The 18,551-nt window shown below is 48.9% G+C and overlaps 1 protein-coding gene across 3 annotated transcripts in view; it reads right to left on the bottom strand.

Annotated features, from left to right (window-relative positions):
• PUF60 (poly(U) binding splicing factor 60) overlaps window positions 1–18,551 on the bottom strand; it is a 32,839-nt gene that overhangs the window by 11,054 nt on the left and 3,234 nt on the right. Inside the window, exons 1-4 of one of the 3 annotated variants that reach the window (XM_026842776.1) lie at window positions 11,118–11,216; window positions 6,446–6,541; window positions 4,608–4,697; window positions 3,528–3,578 (exon numbers count right to left, since the gene is read on the bottom strand). In XM_026842776.1, coding sequence (XP_026698577.1) covers window positions 3,528–3,578; window positions 4,608–4,697; window positions 6,446–6,523 — 219 coding nt within the window. In that variant the 5' untranslated portion in view covers window positions 6,524–6,541; window positions 11,118–11,216. Of the gene's footprint in view, window positions 1–3,527; window positions 3,579–4,607; window positions 4,698–6,445; window positions 6,542–11,117; window positions 11,217–18,551 lie in introns of those variants that run through there. The other 2 variants (XM_026842775.1, XM_026842777.1) reach the window with 2 other exon arrangements.

Genomic DNA, 18,551 nt, shown 5'->3' on the forward strand with positions numbered 1-18,551 from the left:
AGGCAGCAAAGGAGCTGGAATTGGGCACCTCCTCCCCACCCCCTCAAGCATCACACACCTCCTCCTCCTCCCCCCACCCGCCCCAGGCAGGACGAGATCCAGTACTAGGCACCACTTCCACCGCACAGTTCAAAAGCAAAGCAAAAAAAAAAAAAAATCAAATGGTTAAAAGAAACTTCTTTGTTAAGTGTGTGGTGCTAGTACTTATCACTGCCTGTCGTTACTGGCTCAGATAGTGGTGCAGCCCCCTTATCAGTTTCGGTGCAGAGAAGGTCTCTGTGCTATTTTCTCCTAAGTATGCCTGAAAACCTGTTTGCAAGACAAATCCAGAAATTTCTTACAGCAGGTATCCAAAAAAGCAGTATATCCTTCAATTAGCTTTCACGCTTATTGCAATTCTAGAATTGCTGCTACTAATGACTGTTTTTCTAGGAAAATGCTGCCTACAAAAAAAAAATAGCAGGGGTTTGGCCAGCACATCCTAGCAGCACGTCTTGGGACCAAGGCAGAAATCAGGTCCCTGCAGAGGCAGCTCCCTATGATCAGCAAGACTGAATTACAGTGCGTTGGAGATTTCATTCCTGTTCTGCGTGGGACGGATGGAATTGAGGTTAGGCAGAAGGGCTACGGACTGCGGCAGAGCAGGCACACGCAGCATGAAGCTTGATGCTGCTCTCCCCTCCCAGCCCCGGGGTGCTCGGCACCAGAGCTGGGAGCTCTGAACAACCCCCTCTTCCCCGGCACCCCTGTTTAAGGGTCTTTAATCGAGGCCTTTTCAAGAGGCCTGCTTCCAGGGCGAGCTCCAACGTGTCTGGGGATGCTGCTACTCGAGTGGCGAAACGGAGGGGCCAGCGTTTGTCTGTGACGGTCACAGAAGCACGGACACAAACTGTACCTGAAGGAATCCTCCTCCCTCACAGCACCCGGACATGATCGACAGTGACCATAGGAGGGAACAAACTGTAAGGTTTCAACTCCTATTATTAATACAGCAGGGACACTGTAAACAGGAATGGTTCTCACCCCATGCTGCTGCTCCTGAAGTGACATTAAGCTTGCCTCTTGACTGGGTTTAAATATTGCACACAGTGAAAAATAAGCTGTTTCTCAGTTTACTCTGCAATGCTGTGACTAGGACGACTATGGCACGTGTACAGGCAGGACAGCTGCTGTGTTGTCTCCCAGGTTCTCCAACACATTCCCAACTTTGGTGCAGGAAAGGCAGTGATCAGAAGCCCCTGAGCCTGTGCAGTGTGTCTGTTACGAGTTCAGAGCCATCACCATCCTAACCCCAAGTGTCTGAGCAAAGCGCCCCTCACCCATGGTGCCACAGACTGGGAGAAAAGTTTAATGTTACTAGGAGTGCTTCTTGACGAGACACCGCAGGCGGGCACCAGGCCGAGGGATTTTGCACCTTCTGAAGGGTCTCTAGATGTAAGAGGACATTCTCTTCTTTTCAGTTATCAGTGCAACAGGTGCAAGAGAAAGGGCATTTGTCCTCTCCCACGGCAGCAACCTTTACAGGACAAAGTCCACCTCTTACCCTGCTGCAGAGATCCTACAGAATAGCTGGGGTGGCGTCAGGAGGACCCTGTTACGTCAGCAACAAATTAGAAACGGGGCCCTACAAAAGGCAGAACTGAGGTGGAGCGTGATGGCTACAGCCATAAATGGGTCACTGAAGGACTGGGTGGCATCACCTCAGGGGAGTGGGGCAACGTACACCTGCGGACTAAGCGCATGGCGGCGTCACACACTCCTGACTGGACAGCTCGTGGCTTTCACGAGCTACCCTACGCAGACTTTGCTGGCCACTAGCTCTCTTTCTACACCTATAAAATGGAGTTTAAAGTACCTGCAACCTTCATAAAGGCAGCAGCTGATAGTTGCAGATGTAACCTTGCTGTTAAGTGCTTATGAAGGTTATTTTAAGCAAGCCAAAACATCATCTTGGAGGACTCCTCTAAACAAAGGAGATGATGCAATAACATCACCACTAGCTTCGATTTTAATATAACACCAGGAAGCTGTGCTCATCTTGCTGACGTGAGATGGAAACCTTGTGCTGCAATGCTTGGAGGATGGACAGGAAGCTTTAATCTCGCCCTAAACTGCGGCAACAGGAAATTCAGGCTGCACTCCCTTCATGGGAGCACCGGCGGATCTTGTCAACAGGCAGAAGGGCTGGACAGACTCTGGCTGCGTTTCCTACGTTCCTGAGGGGCTCTGGGATGAGTATTTGCTGAGGACAGGGTACCCTAACTGCACTGCACCGTACCCTGGCCGAAGGGGCCGGCACAGCCTCCTGAGCCCAGTCTGTCCCATCAGCAGCCGTCGGACTCCAGGAGAGGGAGGAACCTCTCAGGAAAAGGATTCCCAATACTGGCTCTGCCCTTGGGGCTAATGAGACATTAAACGTTTCCTGTTATCAGTAAACGCTTTTCATCTGTTGCCCAGCTGTGAATAACCAGCCAAGTTGGTTTTTTTTAAGCAAAATTGAAGGAGTTATGCTCTCAAGTAAGCATCTACATGAATTGGTAGAAGTTTCTTGGGCATGAGGGCTCAGAAACCAGCTAGGCCAAATTCACATTGAAATGTTTCTATTCCATTCCAAACTTACATAGAAAATTTATTTTGGCTCCTCTGCTGACACAGTTCTTTCTGTGGCAGTGTTAAAAAGGAAAGAGGTGATTTTAGTTTTAGTGCATCTTTCATTTTGGAGCACAAGCCTCTGGTTGCATTTGACACCAAGCAGAAATATTTTATGCCAGCAAGATGGAAAAATATTTACAAATTTACAAATGAACCTCTGCATGCAGAGTGGAGCTTACAGGACACTTCCTGCAGTGGCCATTGCCCAACATGTCTAGGAAAAAGGAAGGGGATGGCTAATCCCAGGTAGTTAAGCTCTCTGTGGCACCGGATGAGAAATCCCAGCACTAAAGGGCTGCACAGGTTCTCTGAATAGTCCTGCAGTTTTGTTACTTCCATCCTGCTTTCACGTGACTTGAAACATGCCATATTCACCTAGTCTGGAAACATGCACAGTAAAGAGCAGTCTTACACCTGGGCTACAACATGTTCTGCAGCCCTCTAGTGCCCCAGTCCTCCCCAGCGCCTTAGCTGCCAGGTCTCCGGTGCTGTGAGTTCGTTTCGTAAGAAATTGCCCATTTGTGAGTTACCTTGGCAGTTAGTTTTAGGTCAGGACCTCAGAACTGTAGCATCCCTAGAAATGCAGCTCCCATAATTTCACAGGTGTGTTCAGAACTGTTCGAAATCTAAAGCTTTCTTTGCCAACTGACTCCAGGACCCCGACTGCAGTGTCACAGCGGACTGCACCCAGCCTAGGGTCTTCCTCTGGGGAGTTTACACTTTGCCTCTGCTTGCTGTGCTTGTCCGTAACACGTGGGTATGTGGGAGGGTTGTGCTGGGTTGAATTAAGAGCATTGTATTACCACTACATACGTCCCCACTCTAGGCCCTGACTAAGACAAAGTGCCCAAGAAGAAGTGAATATGTCTATTGACCGATTGTAAAGGTGAGAGAGGATCTCCAAAGCCCATTGTCACTGCTGCCATCTGAAAGACAGTAAAGACAGAGTTCAGTCTGTTGGAGCTGAGCATACTACGGCTGTTTGTAAAAACTCAAGCAGAGCGGCGGCACAGGGAACCTGCGAGAGAGGCCTCTCCTTCCTTGCCCCTCACTGCCTGGTCCCAAGGACTGTCCAGCGCTGGGACCCTGCAGATTCCAGTCCCACCAGGTCAGGGTGGAGTTGTGCTGCTGCCACTGCCTCAGGAAGCAGGGTCTTCTCCCAGGGGGGGACTCAAGGCAATAGTAACCTCTGCAACCACTGTCGTTGATTCACCCCCAGCATTTAAAAAGGAGCCCCTCAACTACATCAGACACTGAGAAACATGCACAGCCCTGAAAGGCCAAAGCCGCCCAATGTGGCAGGCACATCCACAGCGATTCTCCCTTAAAAAATCCAACATCCATCGCAAAGCCGCTATTTTGGGTGTCCTAACTTTGGGTGGGAGGCGGCGAGATGCGTTCAAGAGAGTTCTGAAGGAAGGGAGATTTAGGTGCCAGTTAAGGGCTCTCCCTGTACATCGGCATTCCAGCATCAGCAGGAACCGCCAAGGGAACGTCCCTGGAATTGAGAGCACCTGGGTGCAGGAGCGGGAAACGGGGCAGCAGCGTCAGAAACACCGCAGAGACAGGCGCCCTCCCCTCCGCAGGAGATGGGGAAGGGACACTGTGCCCAGTAACCCTGGACACCACCTGCAATCCAAGTCCAAAGTGGAACCCGCAGCAAATTCTTTGGCTTCTGGCGCTTCAAGCAGCACGTGACCAGCCAACAGGAGAGAAACTCTTTAAAAATTTACTCTCTGAATGAGAGAAATTTGGGGGCAATTTTTGTGGGTGAGTAAAGGGGGTTTCTTTAGCGAGCTCAAGACAGCATGTTTCAATTTCACTGTGGAAACACAAGCGCGTGTACCTGGCTCCAGGCAGGCCTCAGGGCTGTGCTCTGGTTCTAAGTGCCAAAGAACTCCACCTTGTTGGGGGAGAGTAGGACACAGAAGGAGCATCTCAGGAGGGTCTCTCACCTGAAGGTTGGTGAGCTGCTGTTGCTGGTGGGCGATGGTTTGCTTCACCAGCACACTCTTGATACTCTGCTCCATCGCATACTTCTTTGCCTGGAAAGAAACACAGACTCTGTAGCCATAAGACCACACCACAGAGCAGGGAACGATGTCTGATTTCACACCACAGTTCCCCAGAACCACACCACTGGCTGCCAGTGGAACTTTTCGGCGCTCCGGCCCTAAGCACTAAGGCACTTGTACGTTAGCCAGCGGCCACCAGCTCACTAACATCTTGGTCTGCATCTCGGCGTCGTGAGCCCTGGAACACAGCACAACGCTTGAGCGGAGGGTTGGACAGACTCGGCCTGCAGCAGGCGCAGCGTTAGGAAAGCAGCATGCACTAGACACTCGGCATCTCCCCTCTTCCGCCCTCGGCCCCTTAGGTCCCACGTAGCGCCTTACCTGCTGGGATGAGGGCAGGACAGATAGCCTCCTCCAAGTCCTTTCCACTCAGAGAACAGCTGGACAAAGGGTTTCTACAAAAAGGGAAGGGCCTCCCAATCCCCATGTCCAGGTCTCTAGGCACTCCCCCTCTCTTTTCTTATCACATCTGGCCTGTGCCGCTTTGGAGGACCCACTGCTCTTGCTCACTAAAATGCTCCAGCTCTCCTTCCCTGGTTCCTAGCCTGCAGACAAAAGACTCATTTGTCTTTTTCTTTCAGTCTTACACAAATGTGATCAAGCTTTACACCCAGCGGTGCTGACATGGAGGCTCTTTGCCAGGGGAATCCTAACACCCCCAGATGTGCCTAATCCCGGGGAGGGTACAAACACATTCAGCCAACCCCTCGGGCACCTGCTCTCCAGGGCTGTACGTGTTTGGGAGGTGCCAGGGAACGGTAGGCTCTAAACCGTGGATTTGAGACGTGTGCTTCGGAAACCTGGAAACGGACAAGGGGATTTACATCTGTCAGCTACGGAGAAGCCAGAGGAAACGAGGCCGTTTCACACTGTGAGCCAAACAACACACACACAAGCAGCTTCAAACATTATGGGAACATTCACACCAAGCCTACCTAGAGCAAGACTTTTCTTGCCTCACCAGAGTACAGAAGACACCTAGCCCACAGTGCCCACATTCCCTGGTTTGGTTTTCTTTCCCTTCTTTTCCCAACTCTGCTCTCCTCTCAGTAAGCCAGGCATCACTCACTCCCATCAGGAAAGTGGGTAAGAAGTCAGCAGTAACCTCCCCACCAGCTGTATAAAACAGGACCAACAACCAGACATCAGAGCTGGACTGAAATTTTAGCTGGATTAAAACAGGTTGGCTGAAATGGGGTGAAAATACTTGCTACTGGGTCTCTTTACAACAACACAGGAGAGAGCATAAGGGAAAAATATTTTGTGACATGTTCTTGTGTGGACAGCATAAAAGACCAGCTGGAGCGTATCAGAAACCTATTCCTTGTGGAGTACAGGCTGCTCCTCGCAGTAACTTTGTGGCAGTTGCATATTGTTTTAGGATTATAATGTAATCTTAAAATGTTATTTGCTCATTATTTGCATTTTTTGTTTAAAATTAAGAACACACTCCCCACCCCAACAGCAAATTCCACATCATGCTCCCCCAAAAGCATCTACAAACTCTAAACCAAAACAAATAATTCTTGGGCACAAATTTGCAAGTGTGAACCCACACACAGCATGGCCGTTACCCCAGACATATTCTTGGTAGGCGAGTTCCCTTTTATAATATCAGTAACGCTCATTTAAAAAAAAAAACAAAACAACAAGCCCAAACAAAAGAACCCCAAACAAACAAGAGCACTGAAAAGCAAATTCACATCAAGTTTACTCACTTTCTGGAGAGCTTCCTGCTGTTCTGGTGTGAGGGGAGGAAGCCCCAGCTTAGCTGCCGTGCTTTGTCCATTTTCCATCTTAATGGACTCTGTTCCCTGAGAAAATAGAAAATACTCGTGAAAAAAAATGTTCTCATAAAAGTGACCAATTTCTTCATTCCCAGAAACCCAAAGCACTTAATGTCAGAATGTCACAGTTGGCTAAAAACTCTTCCCAAACCTATTAGCAATTTGCGAAACCCTGTTAATGTTCTGGCCACTCCCTAGGGGACCGATATCCCAGCAGCTGTACAAACTGATTAACACGCTGGATATTTGAGTTCCCCAACCACCAGATTTCAGTGAAAAGAAAATGAAATAATCCCTATCCTCGCTCACATCATCTCCATCCTACCTCTCAACAGTTAAAACTCTGTCGCAGATACCCATCTATTTTTGCTTCCCACCTCTTCCTATACTAGTCTGCCACCCTTGATTTCTCAGGTTCTATTTTAAAATCTTCTCTGAAACTTTTCCTGATCTCACATACTGTTCCAGGTACCGAGTAACAAAGAACCACTATTGTCGTACTTGGTATGAGAGGCACATTGCCTGCCCGTGGGGGTTCCCAAACCCAACACCAGGTCTAGAAAGAAGCTTCTGGGCCACTGAACTGACTTCTCATGATTTGGGATATATGTGCAGCTAACAAATGTCAGCCCTCTTCGTGTTTTAGGTAGTCTACTGACTTCTCTGCCTCACGCTCATGTTCTACACCCCAGTCCATTCCTGGGAAGCAACTGGTCAGTTATTCCTACCATGTTAGGTAACAGCAGGTTTCTCTAAGCTACACTGTTCAACCTGGGTTTGGTTAAAGTGATTCATCAGCTCACGGCTTTCTGGAAAGCATCCCCCAACCCCTGTCCCCACAGTATTACTCTTTGGCATCACACGATTTCCAGTCAAAATAGAGTTCAACATCAAAAACCTGTTAACAGATGTCTCAGTTCTCCCGTTTTAAAACAAATAAATAATTGTATACCTAAGCACTCTGTACCAAGCACAGTACAGGAAAAAAAGAACAGACCCATTCAGATGGCAAAACAAAACCAGCTCTCCCAGCACAGGAGCAAAGCCGTCACTTGGAGAAGATAGAGTATCAAAGTAATTGGCATTTTAGCAGGAGGAACAGCGAGTGTTCCTGCTAATTTGGTTCCCATTCATTCAGAACAATCACTTGCTCCTGGCACTCCTGGTACTGGCAATCGACGTTTCCTGTGGGCACAAATGTCTCTGAAAGACCACTGACCTCCTTCTCCAGAAAAAAACATAATCCTGCAGGCACACCAAGATCTGATGAACATAATGCCAAAATGCAGAGCAGCAAACAGCTATTTTTTGCCTGGATCTGAAGCCTCAGAGAGAAAAACACGTCTTTCAGAAGCAAAAGATCCTGCATCATGGCTGCACACAAGCTGCACGTTTGGCTGCACCCTCTCTGCCTCAGCACGAGGCGGCGTGGAGCCCGCGCCCGCAGCAAACTCCGCCGGACGGAGCTGAACCCTGGACTGCACTCGGCGACCGCCTGGCGCTGCCCCGTCTGCTACCTAAGGCCCCGCAGACCACGGACCTCCGGGATCACACCTTCCCTCACAGTCCAATTTTTCGTTTACGGTACTTTTGTATTTTTTCTATGCATTGGTATGGAGAATGTTCTGTTTGTAACGGGGAGGAAAACTGTGAAAGAGTCAAGATACTGTAACCATATGAATTCTTTCTGCAGCAAATGACAGACTCCACTTAAGTATAAATGAAGCTCAAGCAGTCACTTGGTATTCTCAATTTAGGGTAATAATTTAGATTTTAAGAATTACCATGGAAGTAACAAAAATTACCAAGTTCAAGAAGTAAACAGCAGCAGAGGGGAGAGAAGCAGCAGCTCCTCGGCAGGCACCTTGGCACAGCCCCAAGGACAATCCTCAAGCGCTCCCGCTAAAAAGGAGCAGGAGGCAGAGCACGAGGGTCCTGAAACTCGGGGCCTCCCGGGGCTCTGCCTCCCCCACAGTGAGTTCTGTCCTCGGAGGCCAAGGCCCTTCAGGAGCGCCCAGGCCGGCTGCCAGCCCCCGCGGCACCTGCTGGCCCGTTTGCTCGTTGCCCACGTGCTGGACGCAAGCCTGCGACCCTGCGGAGCTCTGCACCGGGAGCCCCCACAGAGGGGCTCTGAACCTGCTTCCCCTGACTGGATTGATGCTAAATGTTGCTTAGCTTCTTAGTAAAACATCTTGATTTTCCTCACGGGGTACAAGGTCACAGGCCCTTGTGCAGTGCCTGCAGAGAAGGCTGTGAACAGCCCCTGAGAGCACACACCTGGTCAGTCTATTCCCCCCATGTGTTCCTCCATGTGTCCTGACGGATTAAACACAGCGTTTGCCATCACGGTGCCCAGTCGCTCTATCTCGAGATCCTCTGGCAGTTGGTTTAACTAAGTGACAGTGACCATTGACTAGAGACTTTCCCCATGAGGTGAAGGGTGTCCATTCCCTGGGAGAGTGCGGGGCAGGACTGCTCTGACCGAGTCCTACCCCACAGACAAACTCTATTTTCCTGCCGAACACACACAACAGGGGAAGGAGCAAGAGCGTGACCACAGCACGCTGGTCCCGCTGTTGGAACCGTCCATCTCCCAACCTCACCGGCTTAAAGCAGCGGGACATGGACCTTTGTTCATGTAAGTTGTGCCTGTATCGTCCATCACAGCAGAACTAATTCCTTCTCCCAACTCAGAGCTCACCAGCAGCCATTGAAAATACCAGAATGGACAAGCACCCTAACCTCTTTGGTAGGAGACGCACATTAGGCTAAACAGACTCGTGTCTATGAGTGCTACTGGTTTCAGTATAAAAATTATCATGGGAAGAACACAAATTAATAGCAGAAAACAAGATTGTAAGCATTCCCTTTACCAACTGCGAAGTTTCTCCCAGCCTAGCCGGCCTGTCTCAGTCTGCCGAGGCCTGCCCAGGTCACAAGGCTCCCTCTGCTCCAGGCAGCTCGGGGGCGAGGAGTGGAGCGCATCTGCCTGGGAAGCCAAGCAAGCTGCAGGATGAGCTCGCTGGTGTTCAGAGAGTATTGCCCAGATTAGTCTTACTCTATTTTACAGCAACAATTGAGACTTCTGGTTTTGTGCATTCAGCCTCAAGTTCACCATCAGGGGTTTGTGAGCATTTCCTAGGACCAATGCACACAGAGCAGCTGTAGAATAAACCCCCCTGAGAGAAGAACACACTCTGCAGACAGCTGAACTCCGTGTTCTCGAGTGGCAGCGACTTCACTGGTCCCTTTGGACCAAAGCTCACAGCTACACCGAGTAACACACAGGGACTGGGGGAACACAAGTGCCACAAAAGAAGCAGACGCAGAGGTGGCTGAACTGTTTCACGGCTGCAAATCTGGAAACTTGGGTGCACACTACTGATCAAAAGATACCACTGCACAGCCCATGGGTGAACAGAAAACAAGTGGCAGCGACAGAGAATCACAGAATCGTTTAGGCTGGAAAAGACCGTTAATATCATCGAGCCCAAGCGTTAACCCAGCGCTGCCAAGGCCCCCGCTAAGCCACATCCACACGCATTTTACACGATGTAGTAACGGTGATCTGCTTGCTACAGGAAGGCTACATCATCTCCGAGATTCATTCTGATCGTGGAACATTCAAAAAAATAATTTAAAAAAGTCATTCTTGTTCTTAACCAACTGGCTAAAAAACGTTTTTCACCCAGGTGTCCTGGCTCCCCTTCCCATTTGTTTACACCTTATGTACATGCCACTGTGCAGCCAAACCCAGAGACTGCCTTAGTTTTCTGCAGACAATTTTAAAAGCCCACACCTTTTTCTATTGCTGTTTCCATTTGCTCTCAGCTTTTGAAAATTGCATTATTGCAATTTAAGAGCTAGGAGACTTGGGAGAAGAAAAACATCGTGGAAGGGCTACCACAATTAAAAAAACCTACTCCATCAACTATGACCCGTTAGGATTCTTCAAAATAAAAACTATTGCATATCTACATTTAATGTGATTTAGACATCTGAGCTCATTAAATGGCATAGCTTCCGAACACTGATTGGTAACATCCCATCTCCGGCCTGGAGGGTACACTCAAACCCAAGTGATCCAGAAGTGACGAGGATCCGAGCAGCCAGACCCAGGCGCTGCTGGTTCCAGGCGCTCTGCCACCACACGCTCCTCTGGATAGAAACCAAAGGTGCCTGGCTTTGCTGATCAACAGCACAGCTCTAACAACAATTTATCATCGTGTACCCTTTAACACCAAGTTTCTTCAAGGCAGACTACCCCGCTCTGTTACTCCAGGCTGTTTGAGCAGCAACAGATTGTGTAAAATAACCCCAATCTCTATCCCCATTCACACAGAACCAAGACAGTTGCTTCTCTCTTTCCCAGCACTACCAGGAGAAGGCTCAGCACAATTAATTTGAGTCTGCCAGGCTGTAATGTAACAGGCCCCACTGAAAAGCAGTTGGTGCTTTCCACCAAGGCTGGCCACCTTGAAATGGCCTTGTTTAAACACACCGTAACAGGCAGGAGGGAACAAGAGAAACGGGAGAGAAGTTGACAACAGAAGCAGGAGAATAGGAGCTTCTTTTAAAAGAGAAATAAATAGAAACTGTATACCTGTTGCTATGAGCATTGCTTCTGAGCGTTGCTTGGCCCTTTAAGGTGGTTTGAACTCCAAGAGTTCAGGCACATTCGTTGGGAATTTATTACATGGCTGAGAATTTCTCTGAAGTATAAACACACACAAGAGAAAGAAAAACACAGAATCTTGTTTATTTTAGGAACCATAACAAGCAAACAACACGAAGATTACATAAGACAGAGGTGGGGAAAGGACTGATGAAGTACCTCGCCAGTATACTCAGTCTAGTCCTTGCTCTGCACCCCATCAGTGCTCGGGAACTTGCATTCATTAGGGCATTTTCATACACAACACCCCACCCAGCAGCAAGCTGGGAGAAGCATCACCTGAGTGCTTGGTCAATGGCAATGTTTCTACTTGCACAACAGATTATTTTTCAGAAAAGGTCCTTCTTTGTGTATAGAAACAGATTTAAGTGTTCTGCCCCTATTTACTATCTAAATCTTTGTGGATTCAGCTGTAAACTCTGTAACTTGGCAAGCCTTTCATCACATGCACAACCTTTTAGTATTCCTGATTTTCTTCAGCACTACTCTTTTCCACCCCCTACAGAGAACACTTTTTTTTTTTCAAATGGGAACAGCAGCTCTAGTGAGTTATTTCTTCTGTTACTGCTGGCATGTGCAGCTAATGTACTGCCAACATCGACAGCATGGGGCACGTCCAAGTTTCTTTCACCATCCTACCAGAGGTGTTCTGTAGAGAATGGGCAGGGATTAAAACCTTTCAAAACGTGCCATTTTTCTAGCATCTCATGACCAAACTGTTCACATGCCAGTAACATCTCTTCTATTTAAGTGAACAAGGAGATACCATGACAAACTTCGCTGCTGCTGTCCAGTAGCACACCACAGTTCTTCCTGAGCACCAAACTGTGCAAATCCAACATGTGAAAACATGAAAAGTCTTAAATACGTGCACACAAGTGATCTGTGTACCCCTGAACCAACCCCTTGTGATGCACCCTCATGGCATTTGATAGAACTCCACCCCGTTGGGTCAGCACCGAGAAACAAAACAATCTTCTAGGTGTTGGCTTTACAAGCAGCATGCTCTGCGTTATCTGTTGCAGAACCCAGAAGTCACCTGCATCTCAATTTTTAACTCTCAAAGAGTTCCTGACCAGCTACAACAGCTCTAAATAAATCAATATGCACATCTTCCTCTTCCTTTTGATTACAAACAGGCAGGTAAGACACAATGAAACCTATTCCTCCTGCCCAAAAGGGATCAGCACTTTCCCTGACCACCATCTCACCTAGTTACTGACAAACCCCCCAGCCAACCCTTCTCCACTTAATGCAGCTACAGACAACAGAGCAAGTGCAGTGAGAGCACTTTTATGTAATTTCCACGTCCACACTGGGTTCCTCTAAACCACAAGTTCCCCCAGCACCTGCTCGTAGCAGAAGATTGCTCTCTTGCTCGTATTTGGTAGTGTCAGGCTCCAGAATGACTTTTGACAATGTGAATCATGACTAAAGTCGAGATTCCCAACAGAGCTTATGTCACAGGCAAAAAAGCAGTTTTCCTGCCAATAAAAAGCTAATGAAATCCAAGGGGGATAAATGCTACACCCCACACCTGGGCCAGACCAAGCCCTTGCAGAGGCTCAGGCCAAGCAGTCGCCTGTGGCAGAGGACCCTCGTCCTCCGAGGGAAAGCTCCAGCTGCCCAGTGCCAAGCTGAGCCCACAGCACTCCACAGACACCACCTCCCCCCCAAATTACTGCTCCGCTCTGTTTAAAAACCCACTGGCCTGGTAAGGCATATTCACAGCAAGTTCACCTTTGCCTCATTAAAACACAAACACATTCAGCAGGCAAATCAGTTTTCCTAAATGAGTTTAAAGAGAATCCTGCAGTTATGTCAGCGCTCCAGAACCGCACAAAACAGTTAGGTGAACTTAATTTTGGTTCATAACACTTGCTGTCTAGATCAACTTGTTTATGTCAAATGCAGCCACAATCTGGGACGTTTACTGTGTAAGAACACCTTCCTGTCCAGTGGCTGTAACCATCATTAAAGGACAACAGGTCACATATATTAAAAAAAATAACTGACAGTCATTTTCTACGCTTCCCTCAGCAACTACATTAAACGTCTGCTAGGTTTGTCCTAGAAGTACAATGCCATTTTAACTGATTCCCACAGTTACTGATGAGAATCAGATAAAATACTTATTTGGTTGGAAGCTGTGAAGCCCTTCAGCCCTTTCCCTAACTCCCTCTGTCCTCCCACTGCCAACTGGGCAGTCCCGAGCAAGTGGCTGTAAATTAAAAACAAAAAATTACCCCATGAAATGAAACAAAACAAAGAAAAAGACCCCTTGGAATTACTGAATTTGTGTGTGTCCCCAAAAGGTAAATTTTATCATGGTGGTCACGGTGCAAGTGCCACCTAAGGACTGTGCTGGGAAAAAGCACCAGGTACCACTGGGAAGCGGCACAGCCCGCGGATCTCCCAGGAGGTGGCTGCGGGTCCAGGAGGGAGCCAGCACCACCACACCGCTCAGAAACTTGTCCCTCTTCCCCCACCTTCCCCCGAAGAAAGCCAAACCACCGGAGGCCACGTCCCACACACCCCAGGTCGCCCAGGTTTTACAGAAGGCCGGGGGGCCGGGCACTGCACACCTTCAGCCACAGGCACACACACTGCTCAGGCTGACCGGGCACACACACAGACCACGGCCAGGGAGGGAGAACCTGTGACAAGCCCTGCGAGATCAGCCCCCGGGACGTGCCTGCACGGGAGCAAGGGGCATGGCCTGCGCAGCAGCAAGGGGCGAGGGCAGGTGGGCGAAGAGCTCTGGGCAGCAGAGCTAACCCGGACAGCAGCACCGCATGCCACAGCACCAATGTGCTGGGTAACAAAACACAGCACCACAGACCTGCTGTTGTAATCACCAGCACACTAGTTAAAGTACCTCAAATGAGAAACAGGAACACTTCTCAGTAGCAGGAGGACTAGAAAAAGAAGAGGCCCTAGGTAAAGAAGTGATGGCTCCCATCTTGCCCTAACCAAACTGCATGTGTGTTCAATAAATGTTTCGTAACAGGCGCCATGTGAAGTAGATTCATGACATCTGATAAGCCTATGCCACACTTGAAAAGCAGCAAACATTTTCGAACTTCTGAGTTATATTCGTAAGACCCAACTCAGTCTAATCACAAGATGCACTCCCTTTAACAAATAAAAGCTCTCTGCTTTCTAACTATTTTTCCCATTGAACTGTTTCTGGTACAACAGCAGAGTCTGTACTGCAAATCTACTTTCAGAACCCTAGCTGAAAGCAAAATCTAAGTGTACCAAATTCCAAAATTGAACTCCCAATAATTGAGGTCACTTTGTTCTTAATTCTGAAGCTTTTCTGGCCAGGCTTCATGATTTAAATTGTCCCAAAACAAAGTAAATGTTGCAGCTGTTCCAGTAAGACTGCAGAAGCACTGCACTTGCTTTAGACCAATTTCCTGGTCACATCACAGAGGAGCCAATTTCTTCCCAGCATGGAAAGGAGGTTTAAAACAAAGGCACTCATGGTGGACTAGAAAAAGCCAGGGATCATGCAAAGGTGCTTGTGGGGACATTTGAATTGGGTCTTTGCTTTAAGGACCATTAACACTAAGCCCATGCGTCAGGTTTTTGAGCACAGCAAGGGAAAACACGTAGTGGCAAAAATGCTGATGAATTAACACATGGTACTGGATGGTCAGATTCACCTTATCTGCAGCAAGATGAGAACTAAACACATATAAAGAACACACAGATTATGAAAGATCCAACTTGAAAAAAGTGTTTTAACTCATTGTGTGAAGCTGGCAAGGCTGAGTGCTCTATTTAAGGTATTTCACAGTCCTGAAGTTTGAAACGAGTCTCTTCCAGTCATACTACAAAAGCCCACGCTGGGTAAAAGCATGCAATACCCACTCAAGCTGGAATGCTCATTCCTGCAGGCTGTCCTTACACTATGCCATTTGCTATCCCTGCTGGGATACCACCTAGTCTGGGAGCAAGGGAAATAAAAACAAGCCACTTTGTCCCATCACAAGGCTTAGATTCTAACACAACCTTTTGTCTAACTAATCCTTTAAATTTTCTTTGCTCCTGGTATCTCCTGCCTCTTGTCAAAACATGCTGGAAGTAACAGATGTACCAACAGAGACACAGTTCACATCGGCTATTCTGAGTTCTTCTGTAGCCAAACTCTGCTGAGTAACATCAGCACATTCAAAACACGCACCTTGCTCCTCCCCTCCTGTATCCCTCACAGTACCTGCATGTTCCTTCGCCCGCAGGACTGCTGCTGGCCATTTCTGGTCTCAGCTACAGGCCATCGCTACCTCCTTGCTCCTGCTGATACAGCCAGCCAGCCGGGAAATGGAATTTCTGGTTCCTGTGCCCCATGACTCTTGCTCCCAGCTCCAAGAATCATCCCAGGTTCATCAAGACCTGCCTGGACTCCATGCAGCGCTTAACCTGTAACCTTTAAATCTCTGAATGTGAGTGTCCGTTTTAAACTGACAGTGTAAGTGAACAGGTTTAAGCCTAAATGCCTGGTGTTGGAAGATGATTAAACAAAACCCAAACTCCTTAACTTTACTGCACTCCCCTCAACTCAGCACTCAATCTGAATGCCAGATCTGTACAACAGCAATAAAATATTTTATAGTGTTGACTAAATTTCTTTATAATAGCTAATGTACATAGATAAATAGAAACTGTGAAGCAAGGTCTTTACTACTGTGTTTATGCTCCAAGGCCCTGATAATTTACTGTAACAGACCCACAACTCCGACAGTTTCCTGCTGACCCACCACATCATCTCACTGCCACGGGGCAGAAACGTGCAGCGGCTGGTTATTACAAAGTCAGCTGAGAGTTTTGAAATGTACACGTTGTCATTTTAATATATGCATATGCCAAATTACACCAACGCGGCTTCACCAAGAGCAAACCCTGCTGACTGATTTGGTGGCCACCTATGAGGGGGTTACAGGGCTGGTGGGTGAGGGCAGAGCAACTGAGGTCATCTCCCCAGACTTGCATCTGGCCCTGCCCCACATGGCATCCTTGTCTCTAAACTGGAGAGAGAGGGAGTTGATGGATGGAACACTTGGTGGAGGAGGAATTGGCTCAACGGTCACACTCAGAGACTTGGGGTCATCGGCCCCACGTCCCAGGGCAGAGCAGCGACGAGCGGCGTCCTCAGGGGTCAGGGCTGGGACCAGTTGAACACCTCTGCTGGGGACACGGACAGTGGGATGGAGCCCCCTCAGCACATTCCCCCCGACACCGAGCTGTGTGTGGGGAACACGCTGAGGGAAGGATCCAGCCAGAGGGACCTGGGCAGGCTGGGGAGGGGGGACGGGCCAACCTCAGGGAGTTCAGCGAGGCCAAGGGCAAGGTCCTGCCCACAGGCTGGGGCAATCCCCAGCACAAACCCAGGCTGGGCGAGGAAGGGATGGAGAGCAGCCCCCAGGAGAAGGACTTGGGGGGCTGGGGGGTGGAAAACGGCCTGTGAGCCACCAAGGGGCGCTGGCAGCCCAGAAAGGCCCCGTGTGCTGGGCTGCACCCAGAGCAGGGTGGGCACAGGGCGAGGGGGGGATTCTCCCCCTCTGCTCCGCTCTGGGAGACCCCCCTGCGGGCTGGGTCCAGCTCTGGGGCACCAACAGCAGAAGGACACAGACCTGCTCCAGCGGGGCCAGAGAAGCCACGAAAGTGCTCAGGGGCTGGAGCCCCCCCCCGTAAGGACAGGCTGGGAGAGTTGGGGGGTTCAGCTGGAGAAGAGAAGGCTCCAGGGAGACCTTAGAGCAGCCCCCCAGGGCTGAAAGGGGCTGCAGGAAAGGGGGGAGGGACTCTTGATCATCAGGGAAGGATAGGGTGAAGGGTAGCGGGTCTAAACTGGCAGAGGGGAGATTTAGATCAGATCTAAGGCAGAAATTCTCCCCTGTGAGGGGGGTGAGGCCCTGGCACAGGCTGCCCAGAGAAGCTGTGGCTGCCCCCTCCCTGGCAGGGCTCAAGGCCAGGTTGGACGGGGCTTTGGGCAACCTGGGCTGGTGGAAGGTGGCCCTGCCCAGGGCAGGGGGTGGCACTGGATGGGCTTTGAACTCCCTCCCAACCCAAACCAGTCTGGGGTTCTATACAGTGGCAGCAATCAAAGTGGCTGAAGCAGTGTGCTGTGAAGCAAAGTGCAGACACTACCTTGGTTGTGACAACAACCAGAATCTGATGTTCTCACACATCACAGAGAAGGTAACATTCCTTTGGTTTTGATCTTTGATATTATATTTAGCATCACATGCTCAAGACCTGAACATTCATTCCCAGCATTAACCTGCCAAGCCTCCTAACCTAATGAAGTCCTAATTAAGCAAAGATGAGAGGGGAAACAAAGTGAGAGTTATTCATATTTTCTCCGGATTAGGAACACTAATATTTGTGAATCCAAAAAAGGAATAAAGACAACTCCTTCAGGGTTCAAAGGCAGAGCCCTAAAGAAAAACATAGCAGCTTAACTATTAGACCTATTCATGAGAGGAATCCAGTATTTCCTATGAAAACAATGATGAGTGGGATGAAAAAAAAAAAAAAGAAAACACAAAAACATTAAGATCCTGCTGTGTCACAGCAATGGCCTATCCAACCCAGTACTACACGTGCTCCCTCCAAATATCACGCTCAGGAGCCTGGGCACGCCTCTTGTAGCTCCCCAGCATTCACTATTATACTGCAGGCCACTTTCCCTGGAGACTTGACACCCAAGAGGTTTTGTATTTCCATTTTACACAATTCCATAGTGAGCCAAAAATAAAAGGACTGGTCCAAGGAAGGCTGAATAGCGCCCGAGGGAAGTAGTTTAATTTCTTCTATTTAAGGCTAACTCACAAAGAAAACAAACAAGCCTCTGAAACAAGAGTGGCGTTCTGCTCTCCTACAACATTAGCAGTCCATTCAGTAAAGCTCTGAAGAATGATCCCGAAAGCACAAAGAACTCTTATAAAAATCAATACTGTTGGGATCCTTTCACGAATGCATAAAGGAAGCCAATAGGAAATATAAAAATAACCACCACCCACCGGGCACCTCACCCGCTTCGTCAGGAAACGTGACCAGCAAGCTCACATTTTAACCTCAGGCTACAAGACTTTTGGGGAGAAAAGTCTCTACTCAATACTTTTTTTTTTTTAAAAAAAAAGCCCTAGCAACCAGCTAGATCTTTTTAAACAAGTGAATTTCTGAGACCAGCAAACAAGCCCCGGAAAAGCACCGCGTGCGTATCCCGGTGCAGTGAAACCGCTTTCCTAAGCGCCGGAGCTGGTAGAGCCCGCGCCAGGCACCGCCGGTACCGGGAGAGCGCGCGGCCGAGGGCGGCAAAGCGCCAGCGGCCGCCCCGAGGAGCCCCGCAGCGCC

The sequence above is a fragment of the Athene cunicularia genome, assembly GCF_003259725.1.
Source record: "Athene cunicularia isolate RWA chromosome 2 unlocalized genomic scaffold, athCun1 chr2_part1, whole genome shotgun sequence".
Lineage (NCBI taxonomy): Eukaryota > Metazoa > Chordata > Aves > Strigiformes > Strigidae > Athene > Athene cunicularia.